The sequence below is a fragment of the Euleptes europaea genome, chromosome 13 (genome assembly GCF_029931775.1).
Source record: "Euleptes europaea isolate rEulEur1 chromosome 13, rEulEur1.hap1, whole genome shotgun sequence".
In the NCBI taxonomy this organism is placed as follows: domain Eukaryota; kingdom Metazoa; phylum Chordata; class Lepidosauria; order Squamata; family Sphaerodactylidae; genus Euleptes; species Euleptes europaea.
This window is the reverse complement of record NC_079324.1, coordinates 29740016-29759526: the sequence shown is the minus strand read 5'-3', so window position 1 is coordinate 29759526 and position 19511 is coordinate 29740016. Positions and strand designations below refer to the sequence as shown.

Sequence of the window (19511 nt, the reverse complement as noted above, 5' to 3'; positions counted from 1 at the left end):
CATTCAGCAGTATCCTGTTGTGCACCGACTTCTGAATCAGGGATCTGTGCTACAAATGGTGAAACAGCAAACATATCTGAAATTTTCCATATAGATAGCACCAAAGGGATGAAAGAACAGGGGAATTTGATGTCCATACATATGCATGTCTGCTGGAATCAAGGTATGTCTTCCTTCTGCTCACAGGTTTAACTTCTGGCAACCCAGGAAGGGGCTAAAACCCAAAATACAGGAATTCTAGCAACTTGCAGAAAGAAAATGTTTAAAAAGCATCCCAAAACCTCTCCAAATGGCAAAACAGAGCTACAAACAAGAGACAATGATTTACCAGGGACTGGTACCAGACAATAGGGACTGTCCCTGCTTATAAACCCTCCCCCCCACATATGATATAGCCGTCAAAAAAAAGAACAAGAAATAAGGGGCAACAGTTAAGGTTGCCAGCCTCCAGGTACTAGCTGGAGAGGTCCTGCTATTACAACTGATCTACCGCTGACAGAGATCAGTTCACCTGAAGAAAATGGATGCTTTGGCCATTGGACTCTATGGCATTGAAGTCCCTCCCCTCCCCAACCCCCGCCCTCCTCAGGCTCCTCCCCAAAAACCTCCCACCAGTGGCAAAGAGGCACCTGGCAATCCTAGCAGCAGCAGGAACTATAATGACAACAAGGGTTACAAGATATAATTGAGAATATCTTGTGAGAATATCTTGTAAGGTGTATCTTGTGAGGGAGATCCAGGTACATAAGAAATCTTCTATATATCTGGTGCAGGTACAGATGCGTATCTAGAATGCCATCTGCATCACAAGGTATATCCAGGCATCTTAAACTATGCAGCTACATCTTCCAATTCAAATTAGGATGCAGATCCCTATTTGCACTATTAATAGTTTTATGCAATTAGTGGCCCATAACTAAACCTTACTGAAGATCTTCAGATGAGACCCTATCCAGGCACCCATACCTTCAGGGCGAAAACGCATGGTCACTTTATCCTCCTTTAATCCCTGTTTCAGCCAGGATTCAGCCAGGATCGAACGCATGCGTTTCGCCTAATGTGCGTTTGATCCTGGCTAAAACAGGGATTAAAGGAGGATAAGGCAACCATGCGTTTTCGCCCTCAGATGTTAAGCAAGAGTCAGGACATGACCCTATCTGTGGTGGCACCCTGGGGTGTTAGATTCACCCCAGAGGCATTAATCAGGCACCCACCTTTTATCTTTTAGGCACCAGGTCAAGGTTTTTAAACATCCTTTTGAGTTAATGAGTGTTTTATGTTGCTGTGGTTCTGCTTTATGCTCTGAGTCATTTTTAGCAACGATTGTCTTCTTTCTTGGTAGTTTTGGATTGATTTTCATCATTAACTATGACATACGGTAGTTATTGATGTAATCGGTGATGTCACTGGCAGCATTTTTGCTTGTTGACGCCTCGGCAATTTTGAACGGAAAGATGAGCCGCAGATATTTAAAACCAGTAAATAAAATACATCAGAACTGGACTGCAGAGAAGCCTGGTGACTGCAAATGAAACCTTGGCACTCCCCCCTCCCTCCCATGGGATCTCTCTAACCAGCTGTGGACTCTTGACTACAGCCTCTGTGAATCACATCTGCATGAAGACAGGGTGAGGAGAACGTTGACAAAACATAAAACTGTAACATAAAGAAAGGATGCGGCCACCTTGGGAAGACGGGCCTCTGTTGAGTAAGATGCCAACCCATAACCTTTTAGGAATGCCGCGTGCATAATCACACGGACCATTTTAGTATTTATAGCCATCAATTGCCATTGAGCAAGCTCAACTGTTGACCACAGCAACATGTGCAGAAAGGTTCCAAAGATATAATCTTTTCCAGGTCCAATTTATTGTATTTTATTACGGTTTGAAACTGCCTTGCAGCCTAGAGATGTTTTAAACAGATAACTGCGTGCATCGTAGTGTCCATATGTGCAAAATCTGTTTAAAAAAACAAACAGAAAATGCCCAAGTTCTGTCAATCAGTTATCTGGCTCAGTCCAGCTCCTGCTCCTCTGTCCAAACAGCTGACAGGACAAAAATAAAACTTTTTATGCATCATTGCACACACAACAGAAACAGAATAGTGCTGCACATACAATTAGTTCTGTGCGCACAGAGCCCAGGAAGGATTATGCCAAGAGTTCAGAAAGATAACTTTTCATGCACACACACATACACAACACCCCCAAATCACCAGATTTCTATTGGTCAGTTTCTATCCTCAATTTGTCAATTCTTTAAAAGTCAATTTTCATATTAGAAGCAGAAGAAGAAGAGTTGGTTTTTATATGCCGACTTTCTCTACCACTTAAGGGAGACTCAAACCGGCCTACAATCACGTTCCCTTCCCCTCCCCACAAGAGACACCCTATGAGGTGGGTGTGGCTGAGTGTGATTAGCCCAAGGTCACCTAGCTGGCTTCATTGGTAGGAGTGGGGAAACAAATCCAGTTCACCAGATTGGCCTCCACCGCTCATATGGAGGAGTGGGGAATCAAACCCGGTTCTCCAGATCAGACGCCACTGCTCCAAACCACCGCTCTTAACCACTACACCACGCTGGTTCATGACCTATTAGGCTGCAGCTGGCTCTTGCAGGGTAAAAAAACAGACACCATTTGCAACAGAATTGGGGGAAATGCTGCAGGCATTGCCTGGACTTGGAACGCAGTATTCTTCCATGCATATGATGCCTGCTAACAATCATGATTCCAAGCCAGCTTGTATCGTTCGGAACAGACTTAGTGTGATAAGAGGGTACACAGTGCAGATTTCTTGGCCTCCTTCCATCCTGTAGTTTCCTAGGCAGGATAAGTTTAAGTGACTTTTGGAAGCACTGCAGTGAGCTGTGAATGATGGATGAAATGAAAAATCCTTGCTCAGTGCGCAGGGAGTGGAGATGACACTTGCCAAATCCCTCCTGTGCGATGTCACTTATTATCTGGGCACTTGATATGTATCTTGGTGTGAGGAACATCTCCCCCCCCCAAAAAAAAAAAACCCAGCGAGACCTGGCTTTTCAAAAATAAAAAAATGGAATATTCCAATATTTTCCCCTTGATACGACTGCATCACTTATGAATGTGCTTTTAACATTATTCTCTGCCTCTTGTTCGTGACCTTCCTTGCCACTGTGCATTATAAATGCAAAGGCAAAACATCTGTGATGACGGCCTTGAAAGTGAAGGCGGATTCTTAGAGAGACTAACATTCACACACAAGACAGCAGGCTTTTACGGGCTCTCATACCACTTGGTACACAAAGGATCGACAGAGAGATGTATTTCCTGCAGTGACTACTATCAGGAAAAAAATCAGGATTAGAAGTATGTAAATCCAGTTCATTATTTGCCCATCATGTCTTATATAGACGAAACTCCATGGAATGTCTCAAATATCCTTTCCTTTATGCACTGTGGTCATAAATTGGACGTGCTTCTGGATTCACATCCAAACTTCAATATCCGCACTGGAAAACAAACGTGACAAGTCACTGCCACATCTCTAGCCAGGACAAGACCACACAAACATGCATGTCTGAATAAGCTATCATAGGTTCACTGCTAGAGAAAGAACATTCATATTTCCCAGTGCCAATTTAGAACACAGTACTTTTCTATGGAGATAGTTCAACCACTTGGCCATGTGTTGTAAAACACATGATAAGCATCATGGACATGCATGTGTTAACTAACATCCAATCAGGGATGCATGAGCAATGTATGATGGGACCATCATCAGCTCAGAGAAGCTGAGCTAGAGGGACTATGGGACATTTTGACCATTCTATTCGTAGAAAACCATCCAATGGTCGGGTCCTAAGTGACTCTTGGTGCATGTAGAAGGCACTTCCATGGATGAAGTCGAGGTCCCAAATGTTTGCTATTCCCACTCCAACTCTACTCCTCTCTACCACAACCCCAGCAGTTGATTTTTCAGAAGGGGTAAGGACTGAAGTGGAAAGGAGGTGGTAGGAAAGGTCAGCTCCTTGAATAGGATTCCATTATGTTCCAATGAATCCAGCTCAATGATTCTTTGATGTCAACCAACAGTTAGCAAATGGTGCGCTCACTCAACACAGGTGTGTTGTGTGGACTTTTCATGTTTCCGATACTAGAGGCAACTTTCTGCTGAGCTGTCTAAGTTATAGGGGGATATCCATTTCCATCATCCCTGTGTCTAATTCTGCTCTGATTCAGGGTCTAAATTCAGTTCGACACAATCAACATGAGTGTTGAAAACCAGTTATTTCAATCAAGAATATAGTGGCAAGAAATAAAAATTGATAGACTTAGCCAGCTGTTCTATGGCTCCCTCTTTAATCTCATAATCATTCATTATTGTCTGCTAAAAAGTCAGATGTCTGATTTTCCATTTTTCAAGCATTTGGACTAAGCATAAGCCAAAGTTGATAGACCAACATTTCATAACAAAAGATACTGTCATGTTCAGGGAATTTTTTAGCGTGTTGTGTGGGCTGCAGTGCTGTGAAATAAGAGGCATTCGCCAAGGCAATGAAGATGTGATGTTCTGCAATAAGAAATGGTTCCTTGGGGAAAATCCAGAACCAAAAGCCATGTAATAGCTTTTTTAAAGGCCAACCAAAGTAACACAAAACCGTGTGCAAGTTTCGAGTACTCCAGAATACTTCATCTGATTGAATGTTAACAAAGCCTAAAAAGAGTGGACAAGAAAAATGCAAATGTTTCAGGCCTTGATCTTAAGGTATAATGGCTTTTATCCAACCATGGAACATTTTTTGTGACTGGAGTGGACTTTTCCCACCTACCTTCTCCGGCTGCAGCCCAAAATGCACCCTGAAATGCTGCTCCTGGGAAAGAGGGGACCCACAACTATGGGATGGTGGGGGGATTCAGAGGTCCCCAATGGAAATGACAAATCAGCAGAAATCACCCCCCTTCTGTTTGCAGAAACCTTCTATGGGATTTGACCCCCTTGTCGGCATCACATATCATATAGCAAACAGATTTGAATAGATAAAATAGTGCTGAGAGAAGCTGATTATCAGGTGTCACCTTCTTCTGGGAAGAGGGATAAATGGAAGCATTCAATCAATAATCTAAGTAGTAGTGGTTGATCAAATGTCTGTCTGACACCAGAGAGAACAAAAAGTTTCCTTAAAAGCTTGAGAGCAGAGGGAAAATATGATAGTCATTATGTTCACAGTACTGTTCAAACTCAGACATACTCCCTATGAAGGGAGTCTCCCATCTGGTATTGATAAAGTCCAAGACTGAATGAAACATTATCAAAATCACCTAATTTAAATGTATATCTTGTTTTATACAAACTCACACCCATCAATCAAGCAACAGAAGTACAGCCGAGTGTCAGCTAAAAGTTCTCATCAAACCATCACATTTCTAGATTATGCATGCTGAATACTTGCAAGGAACAGTCAAGGGATAACATGGAGACGTATGGAGTTACTTTCCAAAATTATTGAAATGCAATGCAGGAAATTTCCCTTTGTGCACCTTCATCTTGTGAACAGAGAGAGAGAAAGAGAAAGAGAGGGGGGGTTTGAAATGCACTAAATAAATTACCTGTCGTTAATTAATTATTCACCCAGCCCTTGTCATTGTCTCTGGATCACTGAACTATAATTTGTAGCTTAATCATGGATGCCTGTAATGTATGTAAATTCCGTACCCATAAACTATTCAGCTTGGGCAGTGAAGGATGGAAAATGCTTTGAGTTAGCAGTGAATCAGGTGACGCTTGAGCAGTAAAGCATGCAGCACCAGTTGCAAGCCACATAATTGGAATCTCTCGTGCTCCTCTGTTAGCTCTGCTAAAGTCAAACTGATATATATTTACATGCCATGAAATGCCTGCCACTGCAACGTGGAGAGGGGAGGAGCAAAACAAAAGAGGGGATCCATTGAGAACCACTGTTTCTAAGAACCTATGCACAGGTACATAGTAGTCCTTCATGGACTTCTCAGAGCCCTGACCTGGATAGCCCAAGATAGCCTGATCTCATCAGATTTTGGAAGCTAAGCAGGGTCGGCCCTGGTTAGTATTTGGAGTGGAGACCACCAACGAATGCCAGGGACACGATGCAGAGGCAGGCAATGGCAAACCACCTCTGAATGTTTCTTGTCTTGAAAATCCTATGGGGTTGCTGTAAGTTGGTTGTGACTTGACAGCAAAAAAAAAAGGGACTTCTCAAGGGTTGAGGAGACATAGAGAACTGTGTGCAATGGAACAATAGTCCTCTACTTGCAGTGCTTTACTTTTTTCCCAGAAGTGAATGGCAACTTATATGGGAAAATGTAAAGAGATACACTTAAGGATACCACTTAGGTTGAAGCTACATTTGCTGTCTAGAGACCCCAGGGGCTGGGAAAGTTTTGTTTGCACCTCTTTGCTGAGTTCCATATTACAAACTGTTATGTCATCCCATCACTTTCCAGGGGATCCATTGAAAATACTCCTGTTTTCATAGCCCCACCATAGATTCCATTTCTTGGTCACCCAAGCATAGGGTTGCCAAGTCCCTCTTTACCACCGGTGGGAGGTTTTGGGGGCGGAGACTGAGGAGTGCGGGGATTGGGGAGGGACTTCAATGCCATAGAGTCCAATTACCAAAGGGGCCATTTTCTCCAGGTGTACTGATCTCTATCGGCTGGAGATCAGTTGTAACAGCAGGAGATCTCCAGCTACTACCTGGAAGTTAGTAGTATTGCATTGCATTCAAGGCAGACTGCAGCTCATTCAATAGAATACATACAGTATGATACCCACCACACCAATGGAAAAGGGGACAGAAAGGGAAAAAGAAAACAAGCACATTTAGGCACTAAACACATCCTAGGATCCATCTTTTCTCTTTTACACTGCTAACAGTAGAGTAGGGAGCTGGTTTTGAAAAGCAAAGCTAAATGGAGTTTAAACCCCCTCCATTTGCTGTCTGTCCTCAAAGCAAACTGAGGCTGCAGGACCCCACAATGTGCATTTTATGGACAGACATGAGATATGGGATCTTCCTCTTGTCTATTTGACCCCAAGGAGTGTCAACCCCCACTTCTGCCTCTGTGATGTTTCAAAATTTCCTCACCAATGGGCTCAATGGGCTGGAGCCGTCGGGGAGAACTGGTGGAAATCACTGGTCCTTTCCTCCAAAACTTAAGAGCCCAGAAGTGCTTGGAACTCCATATTTTCCCATTTAGTTCCTGACCATTACATCCCATTTTTCCAAGGTGTTCAGAGTGCTTGAACCCTATGATGTCTAGTATTAACCCCCACACACACTAAATAAGGTATATAAGATGTATTGATTTCTTAATTCCATTAGGATGCATGGTAAACAAAAGAAAAAATCCTGAGCACTTGACATGATGATACAGAAAACCAAGCAATTCCCAGGGTAGAGTTGCCAACTCCAGCTCAGGAAATCCCTGGAGTGTTGGGGGTAGTGTTGGGGGAGGTCAGAGACTGGGAAGGGGAGGGAGCTCAGCCAGGACATGATTAGGGTTGCCAACTGCCCGGTGGTGGCAGGTAAACTACCGCCCATCCACCGGGCTGCCCGCCGGCCAGCTGAGGCCCGGAGGGCATTGCGGGCACGCGTGCTGGCACTGCGGGCACGCACGCGCACGCACATGCAGACACAGCGCACACGTCACTTTCAGTTTAACCCGAAAGTGACGTGGACGCTCTAGCACCCTCGTATAAAACTCTATGGAAACCATAGAGTTTTGGCCGGGATCGCTAGAGTGTCCCCGTCGCTTCTGGGTTAAACCGGAAATGACGTAGGCACATCACACGCTAACTCCACGTCCCCGTGAAGCTCCCGCCGGTGGAGCTACGGGGCCTGGCAAGCCTAGACATGATGGCACAGAGTCCACTCTCTGAAACTACCATTGTCTTCAGGGAAACTGCTCTCGGTAGTCTGGAGATCAGCTGTAATTCCAGGAGAACTCCAGTCCTCACTTGGAGTTTGGTACCCCACCACTGGGTGGTTCTGATGGTGACTTACCTTCTTAAAGTAGTCCAAATAATGGGTGTTACAGTTTTGAGATTTTAATTCACACTAGCCATTATGAATATTCCCACTCCTATATAGCTACCCCCATTAAGCTACCCCATTGTCTTCTTTCCTATACCTCTCCCCACCTCAAAAGCTTATCATAATAATCTTGAAGTTCTAGACACCAATCCTAAGCAGGTCTACTTAGAATGTTAAATGGGCCTATACAGCCTAGCTTACTCCCAGGAAAACGTTCTTAGGGCGGCCCTGTTAATGTGATAGCCAACTGTGGGAGAAAATACATGATGCACAATCCTGACCTTTATCAATACTGTATATTTTGATTGGCTGTCCCATTCTTCCACTTCTCACTCATTTAGCAAAGCTGTAAACAAGGGGAAATGCTGAATGGCATAGCCAGCAAATTGCAGAATGTTGAAAAGGTCAAAATAGCACAGCGGAATGTTACTATCCTGTAATTTACAGAGCATACGAGCCATTCACATTCTAATAACTCATTGTCATGACAAGCCTAGTGAAAAGAACATAAAAGTCACAGTGTGAATCCATTTCAGGAATTGGGATAGATATCTTTAGGCATAGAAAATTGTTGCAATTACCCCACGTTTTCTTTATATCTTATTTATATTATATTTTATTTATATTATTTAGGGATGGGAAATTGTTGCAAAGTTACCCCACTTTTAATTTATATCTCTTCCGCTGCACATAAATGAAAAAATCTCTCCTTCCCCCCAACATATATCTTCAAAAACCTGGCAAGTTTTGAAAACCCAATCAAAATAAAGTAAGGCTTTCATAACCAATATTATTTCCTTTTTTGCCACTTTTGTGGAAATAAGTTGAATTGCAGATAGTTCAGATGTATTTTATTACTGGATAACAGAAGCATCTTTCACTATTAGTGAGGAAGTTTTTCCTTCACCATACTCCATTTCTCTACCTCTAAAATCAGATCAGTCTTTTAGCTTCTACTGGGACCCATTCATGCAGCTCTCAAATGATTGTGTGGGGGGGAGAGAAACAGTTGTGTTGCTAATAATTGATAATGCATGGACACTGTCCCATAGGGGTAATTGATTTTTGTGACTTTTGTGGTCTCTTCTATTTCATGAACATCTCCAACAGCTTCATTTGATGTTTGTAAATTTGTAAGAAGTATAGAGAGTATTTATTATATTATAGGAATTTACCTCATAAAAAGAAAAAAGTGATTTGTTTGTAAATTTGAGCTTGTTTGCTGTTTGTTTTCTGACTACCTGGAGGTTGGCAACCCTAACACCAGCAGAAGACAAAAAATACCAGTAGACATTAAACTTGCCAGTTACAAGCTTGGTTCAGTCATGACAGAACTGGAAAGGTAAGTTTAATTTGCACAGGGATGTTGTAACCACAGATACTGAAGCAGTGGGTTGCTCCAGTCTGGAAGCACTTTCCATATTGTTCCACCGACTGAGGCACCAATTTATTAGTATCGCGTTTTAAAACACAAAGAGAGGCCGTGTCCCAAGAGATGTAAACCGTCTGAGAAGCTTTTAGTGGGGGTGGGGGTGGAGGATAGGGAAAGGGGTCGGTGCGCCAAGGGGGAAACCCTGCCGTGGGGCTACTGTTGCTGTGGACTTTGGCCGTAATAACAGCTTCCCATGAAGTTAAGACCAGATGGGGAAAGGCTGCTTGGGATGAAGCCCCCCCCCTCGTTGGAGGGTGTGCACGGGTTCGAAGACACCCGTGGTCAGGAGGGCACTGACTGAGGCTTTAGGAAAAATCATCCTGACTCTTGCTAATGCTATTCCATCGTTCAGACAAAGCCAAATGAATTTGCAGTAATGTGCCTACTGTCCAAGGCCTATTCAATAGTCTCTAAATGAAAATAAATTCTATAGCTCATAATTTCTGAATGAGAGATCCATTAAATAACTATCGGTCTCTTTCTTGAGATCAAATCACTGGCTGTTAAAGCAAAGCAACTAGGAAATCAATATAATTTGGCGGACCCACGTTTGACTTTTTTCAGCTTTTTATTCTCTTGGCAATCTCATTCTAAATTCCTTGCACTAGGAGGTGGCGAAAGAGAAGGGGGGTGGAGAATGCAGCGCCTGCATTCAGTTTCTGTCTCAGTTTGACAGGACTGTTTTGATCTTTGTCATTTTATAAAAGAATGGAAGAAAAGAATGGAAGAAAAAGGCTTATTTAAGAAGAACAAAGCCTGCTTTGGGTGTTTCTTGAAGCCTGCAATTAGGTCACATTAAAAGTAGCTGGATTTACTAAAGAGCTTGGTCGCTCCTTAAATTCTCCATAGATGTTACTTTGCTCGTTGATCTAATTCATAACACAGTGGCTATTTTTATGAGCAAAAAAAGATGCCTGTTTCCTTAAAAATGGGCTTGGCCATGGGAAGTTAAAAAAGATGGTTGGAAGACAAAAAGAGATAATAGCTTGTGTACACGTATGTACTTATGTCTTGTGCAATTGCTATTATAGCTGAATTTCCATATCAATGATAGCAGGTGTAGTGTAATGACTAAGAGTGTAACACCATCAGCTGCTAATAGAGCTGAGCTAAAACTATTCACTACTATTTTGGGTGAGAAGCAGAAAGCATCTCACATTTGGGGTGCTTTTTCAGCACATGTTGCTAATATACATTGTTTGGATGCTGCTATTTTCAGCACTATTTTTCTTCTCCTCCCTTGTCCTTAAAGTCCTAGGCCTCGTTTCCCCACATTAAGCCTATTGATGTAGGCAATCCACAGCAAGCTAAATCACAATGCAACATCTACAACATGAAAACCAAGTGAGTTACTATTGCCACTCTGAATCTGAGTGGCTATAGTAACTCACTTGGTTTTATCTACAAGCATCCATGCTTGCAGATGTTGCATTGTGATTTAGCTGACTGTGGATTGCGTGTGTGGATTGCCGACTTATGGCAACCCCTTTTGGGGGTTTCCAAGGCAAGAGACTAACAGAGGTGGTTTGCCAGTGCCTTCCTCTGCACAGCAACCCTGGTATTCCTTGGTGGTCTCCCATCCAAATACTAACCAGGGCAGACCCTGCTTAGCTTCTGAGGTCTGATGAAACTGCCTATGCCAATAGGCTTAATGTGGGGAAATGAGGCCTAGGACTTTAAGGGCAAAGGAGGAGAAGAAAAACAGTGCTGAGAATAACTGTATTCAGAGGCCAATAACCTTAAGTGACAAGGAGGAGAAAGACAATGATACTAAGCATCTGGTTGGATGATGGATAGGCTTGCCAGGTCCCTCTTTGCCACAAGCAGGAGGTTTTTGGGGTGGACCCTGAGGAGGGCAGGGTTTGGGGAGGGGAGGGACTTCAATGCCATAGAGTCCAATTGCTGAAGTGACCATTTTCTCCAGGTGAATTGATCTCTATCAGCTGGAGATCAGTTGTAATAGCAGATCTCCAGCTACTACTTTGAGGTTGGCAACCCTAATGATGGAGCATCAAACTGCAGCAAAACACAAGTGCTTGGTCAGGGATTTTTTTTCCACCATTCTTTTTGGCTGCATTGAATGTGATCCCTTGAAAGTAAAGACCTAAAACAGAGAATATTCAAGCACAGCCCCAGGTAACACCCAACTCAGACCCGCACAACTTCTGGCTGGGGTGGACTGAGAAGAGAAAATGAGCTTGGAGCAAGCAAGGTCTTGTGGCACTACAAGCCGCTCAACTCAGCATCACTGGTGGGGGGGTTACCCACTGTTCCCTCCTACAACCTAGCGGCAGTGTGGGAAGAAGCAACTGGTAGGCTGATGCTGGTCATCGCTGCTGCCGAAGGATCTGAGCCAAGTGGCCGGAGGCACTGGCAGGGTTACTGAGGCTTTGCTCTGCTCGCTCCTGGCCCCCAGTGACCCACCAGGAAACCTCCCTGTAAGTTAAATGGCCAGTCTGCCCATGCTTCTGAACCCCCAAACACATTCAGAATGACCTGCCAAAAGCTTTACACTCCTTCCCACTTTTGCAATCCCAGGCAGGAAGCCAAGCTTTACAAACTCAGCACGAGTCACCATATATCACTGGCAGCTTCATCCTGGCACAAATTGGGCATGCCTGATTTGATTCATACTGTTTGTCAAAGGCAGTAGGACTCTGGTTTTAACCACATCTTTGGATGAATGAAAAATTGATTGTTCCTGGCACATATGAATCCATCCTTCATCTGTTGCAACACACCACCGTCCCTTCCTCCAAAACAGCCAAGCAAACAATTAGCACTAATCCTCGACAACGCTACACAAACTCTCCTTTAAAAGCCTATTGCAATAAATTCCGCCACTACAAACAAGAAGCTGCAAACTGATTTGCATGTAGCAACACTGGCAATAAACCTTTCTTGCTTCATTCAGTCTTCCCCATCTGTGAACCAGAGAGAAAGTTTAGGATCTATTATTCCCAGAAAGGAACTTACCCAGCTGGACATCTATAAAACTGGTCTGGTTCTCCGTCGGGTACAAAGGCTGTGGAGGTCTTTTCGTGACTAAAGCTAGAAAAGAAAAACGAGACAAAAAGAGGAATGGGTAAAAAAAACAAAAGTTGCGATAAATTGCAGGATAAGGAAAGCACCCATCAGGCAAATGACTGAATGTTTGTAGACACAATGGGGCACAAACATTGATGATAACAATTCTGGGAGTAGCAACCTGCAGTATCAAGTCTTCAGGCGGCTTTTGCCATCAGGGTGGGCAACTGGCTGTCCAAGGACTAAGTTTGGCTCTCAAAGCAATTTTGAGTGGCCCCTGGCTTCCCATCCAAAGGTCTGCTAAACACTCTTGCCCACTGTTCACTAGTAAGGGAAAGAGACAAGTTGTCAAGTTGTGAGAAATAGAGACAAATTTCTGGGTCTTGGCCTTCTGGCTAATGCAGCCCAGAGCAGCTGGCTGTCTCTACTATAGAGTAAGAAAAAACCAGGCCAAGCCTGTAGTTACATTTTAAATTAGGATTAAATGAAGGGAATGGACTTCTGCCAGCATTTTAGAAATGCTGTTGGATAAAGGCATCCTTTACAAATATCAAGCCGAAATTGGTTTATTCAGGCTAAAGGAATGAAATCCTAATACATTCCAACTATCCCTCTTTTCTAGGCACAGTCCCAGTTTTCTGTATTTGGTACTATTAAATCATCATCCCTACTTTGTTCTTACCGGCAGGAATTCACCTAACTACTGTTGCTCCAATTTAACAGCGTCCATTTGCAGAAGAGGGCTGATGAGTTCTCCCTTCCACATCAGACCCCTACTTTATCCCCTATGCTGTTCTTGAGAGTCTGATGACTCTTCCAGGAACAACGGTTGGACAGGAGGGTTGTATGAAGAAGAGGGTCACAGGAAAGTCTTGCTCTGCAAAGTGCGCCAATGGCTCGATATATGCCATGTTTGCCTTGTTATATATTTTCAGAAGAATTGCTAAATTGCCTTCTTTGGCTTTTAATGCAGGGATGTTTCCCCAGGGTCACTCCCACTGACTGTTTCGGGGCTTCCTTTTGATTATGCATGCCTTTTCTGCCTGTCAGAGGTTGCCTCACTCTCCCCGTGTGTTTTGCCTGCCTTTTCCAGATTCTGGCTAAAACACAGAGTTGCCAGGTCCCTCTCTGCCACCGGCAGGAGGTTTTTGGGGCAGAGCCTGAGGAAGGCTTGGCTTGGGGAGGGGAGGGACTTCAATGCCATAGAGTCCAATAGCCAAAGTGGCCATTTTCTCCAGGGGGACCAATCCCTGTTGTTTGGAGATCAGTTGTAATAGTAGGAGATCTTCAGCCACTACTTGGAGGATGACAACCCTACTAAAACATCATCTTGAAAACACGGGCAAAATATGCGAGAGAGCAAGGTGACCTTTGACAGGCAGAAAAGGCATGCATAATCAAAAGGAAGCCCCAAAGCAGTCAGTGGGGGTTACCGCGGGGAAATGTCCCTACATAAAAGGCCTTTAGCTCCTTCCCTAAAGCTAACTTCCATATCTGAATGGGGAGTGAACGCATCTTGTTTGTAATGTACATCAGTGCCTGCACATGAACACTAATGGTGCCACACACAGCCTCTGACTGCTAAGGTATATTTTGAACTGTTGATACCTCATTGTGGGATAATCATGCTTTTCTATTACATCTTTAAGCAAAAGACCTTCTGTCTTTTCAATCAGTGGAGAACAAAGAGCACAGCATACATAAGAACATAAGAAACATAAGAAAGGCCCTGCTGGATCAAACCAAGGCCCATCAAATCCAGCAGTCTGCTCACACAGTGGCCAACCAGGTGCCTCTAGGAAGCCCAAACAAGACGACTGCAGCAGCACCATCCCGCCTGTGTTCCACCGCACCCAAAATAATAGGCTTGCTCCTCTAATACTAGAGAGAACAGGTATGCAGCATGACCAGCAGTGGACTACAACCTTCCATGATATGTAACAATGAGGACGCGGGCACTCAGGCAGTGAAACTTGTAAAAAAAAATCATAAAACTATCTCCCTATTTTCATCTGTGAAACATGGTGAATATGCTATTATCTTCAGTTATGAATGTTCTATGTGCGTCACTAATATTTATTGACCTCATCACTATCATTATTAATATGGTTCACATATGTCAAAAAGGGAGAACATAACATAAGAACATAAGAAAGGCTCTGCTGGATCAGACCAAGGCCCATCAAGTCCAGCAGTCTGTTCACACAGTGGCCAACCAGGTGCCTCTAGGAAGCCCCCAAACAAGACGAGAACAAATCTCCAGGTCAGTTAGAAAGTTCCAGGTATGGAACTCTGGAACTGGTAGTTCTTGAGAGAGCATCACACACAGGGAAGCACAAATCTGTCTAGGGTTGCCAACACCAGCTTGGGGAAATTTCTGGAGGACCGGTGGTAGTGTCTAGGGAAGGTGGAGCCTTGATGACAGGAGGGGGCTCAATGGTGATGTGATGTTCTACAGCCCACCCTCCACAACATGTATTTGAAAGAAAAGTTCTCTGTTTATTCCACCATCATCATGAAGGGATCTCCTAAGACATAAACTGCATATACACTGAATTTTATTAGAGATGGGAATAAAAACTAAATGGAAAATTCTATTTGCAGTTCAAAACAGCTCATTCTCAAGCTCAAATGCAACAATTGACCTTAAGGAAACATCAGGGCTACCGATGCAATTAAATTACTTTTAGATTAGCCTAGGAGTGGAAAGTTGCTGGCAGGGAAAAAATCAATTTCTTTTGCTAATGCAATGAGATCTCTGAATGCTGGTAGAGAAAGAGCTGTCAATGCTACCTAATCATATACAGTGTCCTCTCTATTGAGAACTTTCAAAAGCTGCAGGATAGATGGTGGCACAATTGTTAAAGTCCAGTTCACTCCAATGGACACTGTTAGATGCCAATCTTTAAGGACCAATTTGCAAAACCTGGCCCTGACCATACAGCAAGCTTAATGCATGTAACGAATGACTACCCAGCAAAGTGGTCAATCTGATTGATCCATCAGTTGCGCAAATCAGCATTTCAGAGCAAGATGGCTAATTTTGTCCACATGGTTCATGAAGCAACAAAAATAAGAACCGGTTGAGAAACAACACACCTGCCCCAGCAGAGTAGCATCCTCCTGGTGAGTTGTCTTCTCCCCCTTCCCAAAAAACCCAGTAAATGCCATTTGTGCGGATCACCGATAAAGAAACTCGTAATGTAGTCACCCAGCTCACATGGTATGGTGTTATAAATGGCATGCCCAATCGTGTCCCACTTGCAAGCTACACATGATGCTGGGGGATTTACAATCAGATCTCCCCATGTGTAATTTACTTGCTAAAATCAGCTGTGGGTTGGGGTCCTCGTTCTATGGAAAGGCTATTTTTAAGTTCACCCCTGCACTGTTTGTTTGATAGAAACTGCACACACACACACACCCAGCTACTTGAATCTGTGTGTGGAGAGGGAAAGGACAGGTACCTGAGAGCCAGCATGGTGTAGTGGTTAAGAGTGGTGGTTTGGAATGGTGGTCTCTAACCCACCGGGTTTGATTCCCCACTCCTCCACATGAAGCCAGCTGGGTGACCTTGGGCTAGCCACAGCTCTCTTAGAGCTCTCTCAGCCCCACCAACCTCACAGGGTGTCTGTTGTGGGGAGGGGAAGGTGATTGAAAGCCAGTTTGATTCTTTCTTAAGTGACAGAGAAAGTCAGCATATAAAAACCAACTCCTCCTCCTCCACCTTCTTCTACTGTTCTTGTCTTCTTTTGTTACCGGGGCTCAAAAGTAGCACAGGCAAAGAGTTCATTCCTTTTCACTGGCAACATGGCACTAATTTGACCCACCCTAGTGGTATTTTGCAGCTAAATGACTTGTTGTGGGTCCCACACAAAGGTAACTTGTAGTTTGACCCCTGAAGTGCTAGATTCAGCATTTTTTCTGAATTACTGGAACACCACATATCAAGACGCAGGCCTTATATTAGATATTATATTACCTTTTGGTGGAATCAAAATGTTTTAAGTTAAATAACCCTCACTCTCTTTGTAACATCTAGAACATCTCCCTCGTTTTCTGGTATCACTATAATGTGTCTGCTAACACTGCTAACACAGCTAGTGGCAGCCAATAATGTGGGATGGAGGCCCAATGATATCAGAAGGAAGTCCTAAGGGCAACTTGAACCCAAAGCCCAATGGGATCTTGCCAATTGCCGAGGACAATTGGAACATACTTTAAACGAATGCAAAATAAATACAAAATGTGCTCACTGAACAACAGGGTTGCCAAACTCCAGGTGGTGGCTGGAGATCTCCTGCTATTACAACTGATCTCCAGCCGATAGAGATCAGTTCCCCTGGAGAAAATGGCCACTTTGGCAATTGGATTCTGTGGCAATGAAGTCCCTCCCCTCCCCAGACCCCGCCCTCCTCAGGCTCCACCACAAAACCTCCCACTGGTGGCGAAGAAGGATCTGGCAACCCTACTGAACAACCCAACTAGAGCTAGGGGTACCATTTGCCTGCTTTGGACAGGCAAACCCCTACTGAAGCATACCCTGTTTATTACCCACTGGTGCTCAAATGATCAGCAGGAGAGAATGGAAGAGGGCAAAGTGTCATTGATGCATTGTCATCCCTTCCATCTATAATCCAGCCGTGACATCCCTGACACTCTAGGCTTTTGCTGATCTCTATGGTAAAATGTTGACATTATCCTTTTTCCTATGCCCTGCCCCCCAGTTTCCTGTGGGCTCCAGGTATGTACCTGGCAACCCTAGCTAGGACTTTACATCCTCAAGTAGTGTGTTCTGAAAAGTCTACAATAAACCGAGATGAACAGATACAACCGCAGATGCTGAGGGAGTGGGCATAACAGTAGGTCACTGCACTGCCACAGGAGTGATAGACAAGAGCTGCCAAGAGTGTTCGTTGTGTGTATATATATATATATTTTCCATTTGACATTTGTTCAAATGTTGCTTTCCCTTACACTCTCATTCTCATGAAAACTTTGTCAATAAATAATAAGCTAGGGAAAAAAGTCAAGAACCACTGGACCAGAAGTACATAAATGGATGTATAAGCTAATATCAATCATTTTATTTAAAGCAACTCTTTAGAGAAATCTTTTGTCACTTTGTCTAGGCTGACTGCAAAGACAACGTATGGGCTTATTTCCTCCCCCTAATGCTTCTGCCCGGGGTGGGGGAAGGTAGATTATAACTAGAGGCACTGACAGATATAATCGTTTTTCTATAATTTTTTGTGGCTTTTTCCTTCTATGGGAACACTTGTAGAAGTGGCTGTCTGGAAGGCAGTGGGTGGACTTGGTTTTTTAAAAGAAAGCCAAAGACCCGAAGGATCAATGGAAGTTATTGGCTTTTTAACACCACCATCTGTGAGAATGATATGAACTACCCTCCTGCCCCAGAGGAGGACAGGTGATCCCTCATTCCTTGGCCTGTAATGGAAAACCTGTAGTATATTCCAATATGAAAGTAAAGATAATTACATTTGCAGAATACAGGCTGACTGCTAGTACTCTGGCATCTGCGTGGTCTGTCTCCAAACCCCACTGTATGCATGCACACGTGAGCCAACCTTTAGGGCTGAGGTTCTCAAAAGAGATGGACTCACCTCCCACTTCAGGCTCACGTTAACCAAGATATTTTTGCCAAAAGAGAAGCAAATAGCTCTTTTTTAAAATGCAAGCTTAGTGCTGAATCTTGGAATTATTTAGAAACCTGTTAACCCTCTCAAACATCAACCTAGCACCAAATCCTGGAGGTCTCCTAGAATTACAATTTACTATAGAGGAAATGGCAGCTACAGAGAGTGAACTCTATGGACTCAAATCCCTGCTGAGCTCCTTTCCCTCCCAAAACTCTGCCCTCCACAAGCTCCACCTCAAATAGGGTTGCCAGGTCCCTTTTCACCACCAGTGGGAGATTTTTGGGGCAGAGCCTGAGGGGAGAGGGGTTTGAGGAGGGACTCAATGCCATAGAGTCCAACTGCCAAAGCAGCCATTTTCTCCAGGTGATCTTATCTTTATCAGCTGGAGATCAGATGTAATAGCAGGAAATCTCCAGCTAGTACCTAGAGGTTGGCAACCCTAACCTCAAAACCTTCCCAAGCCAGAGTTGGCACTAGGGTTGCCACCTCTGGGTTGGGAAATACCTGGAGATTTTGGGGTTGGCGCCTGAGAAGGGCGGCTTTGGAAAGGACTTCAGTGCCATAGAGTCCAATTGCCAAAGCGGCCATTTTCTCCAGGTGAACTGTAATAGCGAGAGATCTTCAGCCATCACCTGGAGGTTAGCAACCAGAGTTGGCACCCTTAAGGGATATCCCCCAAGTCTGCTTCAAAGTTTGCTTGTTTGAAGATACAAACATTCTGTTTGTGATGTTCAATCTGTGACAGCCCATATATCCACACAAGTCATCATTTGGTGTTGTAGTTATCAGATGGTGAACATTCATGTGTGAATCAGCTTTCATTCCTAACAATGATTCAGAAAAGTTTAAAGTGTATCAAAAACATTTATATCAACAGCATTTGGCCTAGGGCTCTAGTTGGGGTAGCTGAATTAATCTCTCTCACTATACAGAGGTAGCATCCCAAATACATCTCTCTGAGGACCCCATAGCAGAGTTGCCTTTAAAAAAAAATGAACTGTATTCTCCTAAACTTCCCATTATCTTCATTTTTCTTTTTGGTATTTTCTTGGGGCCTAAGAAGAAAAAGTGGGAAGCAGACTTTTTCTAGCGGCAACATTTTAAAAATAGCTATCGGGAGACCCAACCAAATTCCTGGCTCTGCAACTGAGTTAGTGATGAATGTTTGCCAAAAAATGTCTGATTCTCCGTTGGCCAGACAATGATAGGACTGAGCCAGAAAGATACACATAAATATTAGGCAGAGAGGAAACATAGCCCTGCAGGCACACCGTTGGCTCAAGAATGGAGGAACTTCTTTGCAATTCATTGCCTGCTTGAATTACAGCTTTCTTAAAT

At 43.7% G+C, this 19511-nt stretch overlaps 1 protein-coding gene across 1 annotated transcript in view; it reads right to left on the bottom strand.

Moving 5' to 3' along the window:
• IL1RAPL2 (interleukin 1 receptor accessory protein like 2) overlaps positions 1 to 19511 on the bottom strand; it is a 545193-nt gene that overhangs the window by 128372 nt on the left and 397310 nt on the right. Inside the window, exon 5 of the mRNA XM_056859577.1 lies at positions 12463 to 12537. Within this exon, the coding sequence (XP_056715555.1) occupies positions 12463 to 12537 (75 nt within the window). The remainder of the gene's footprint in view (positions 1 to 12462; positions 12538 to 19511) is intronic.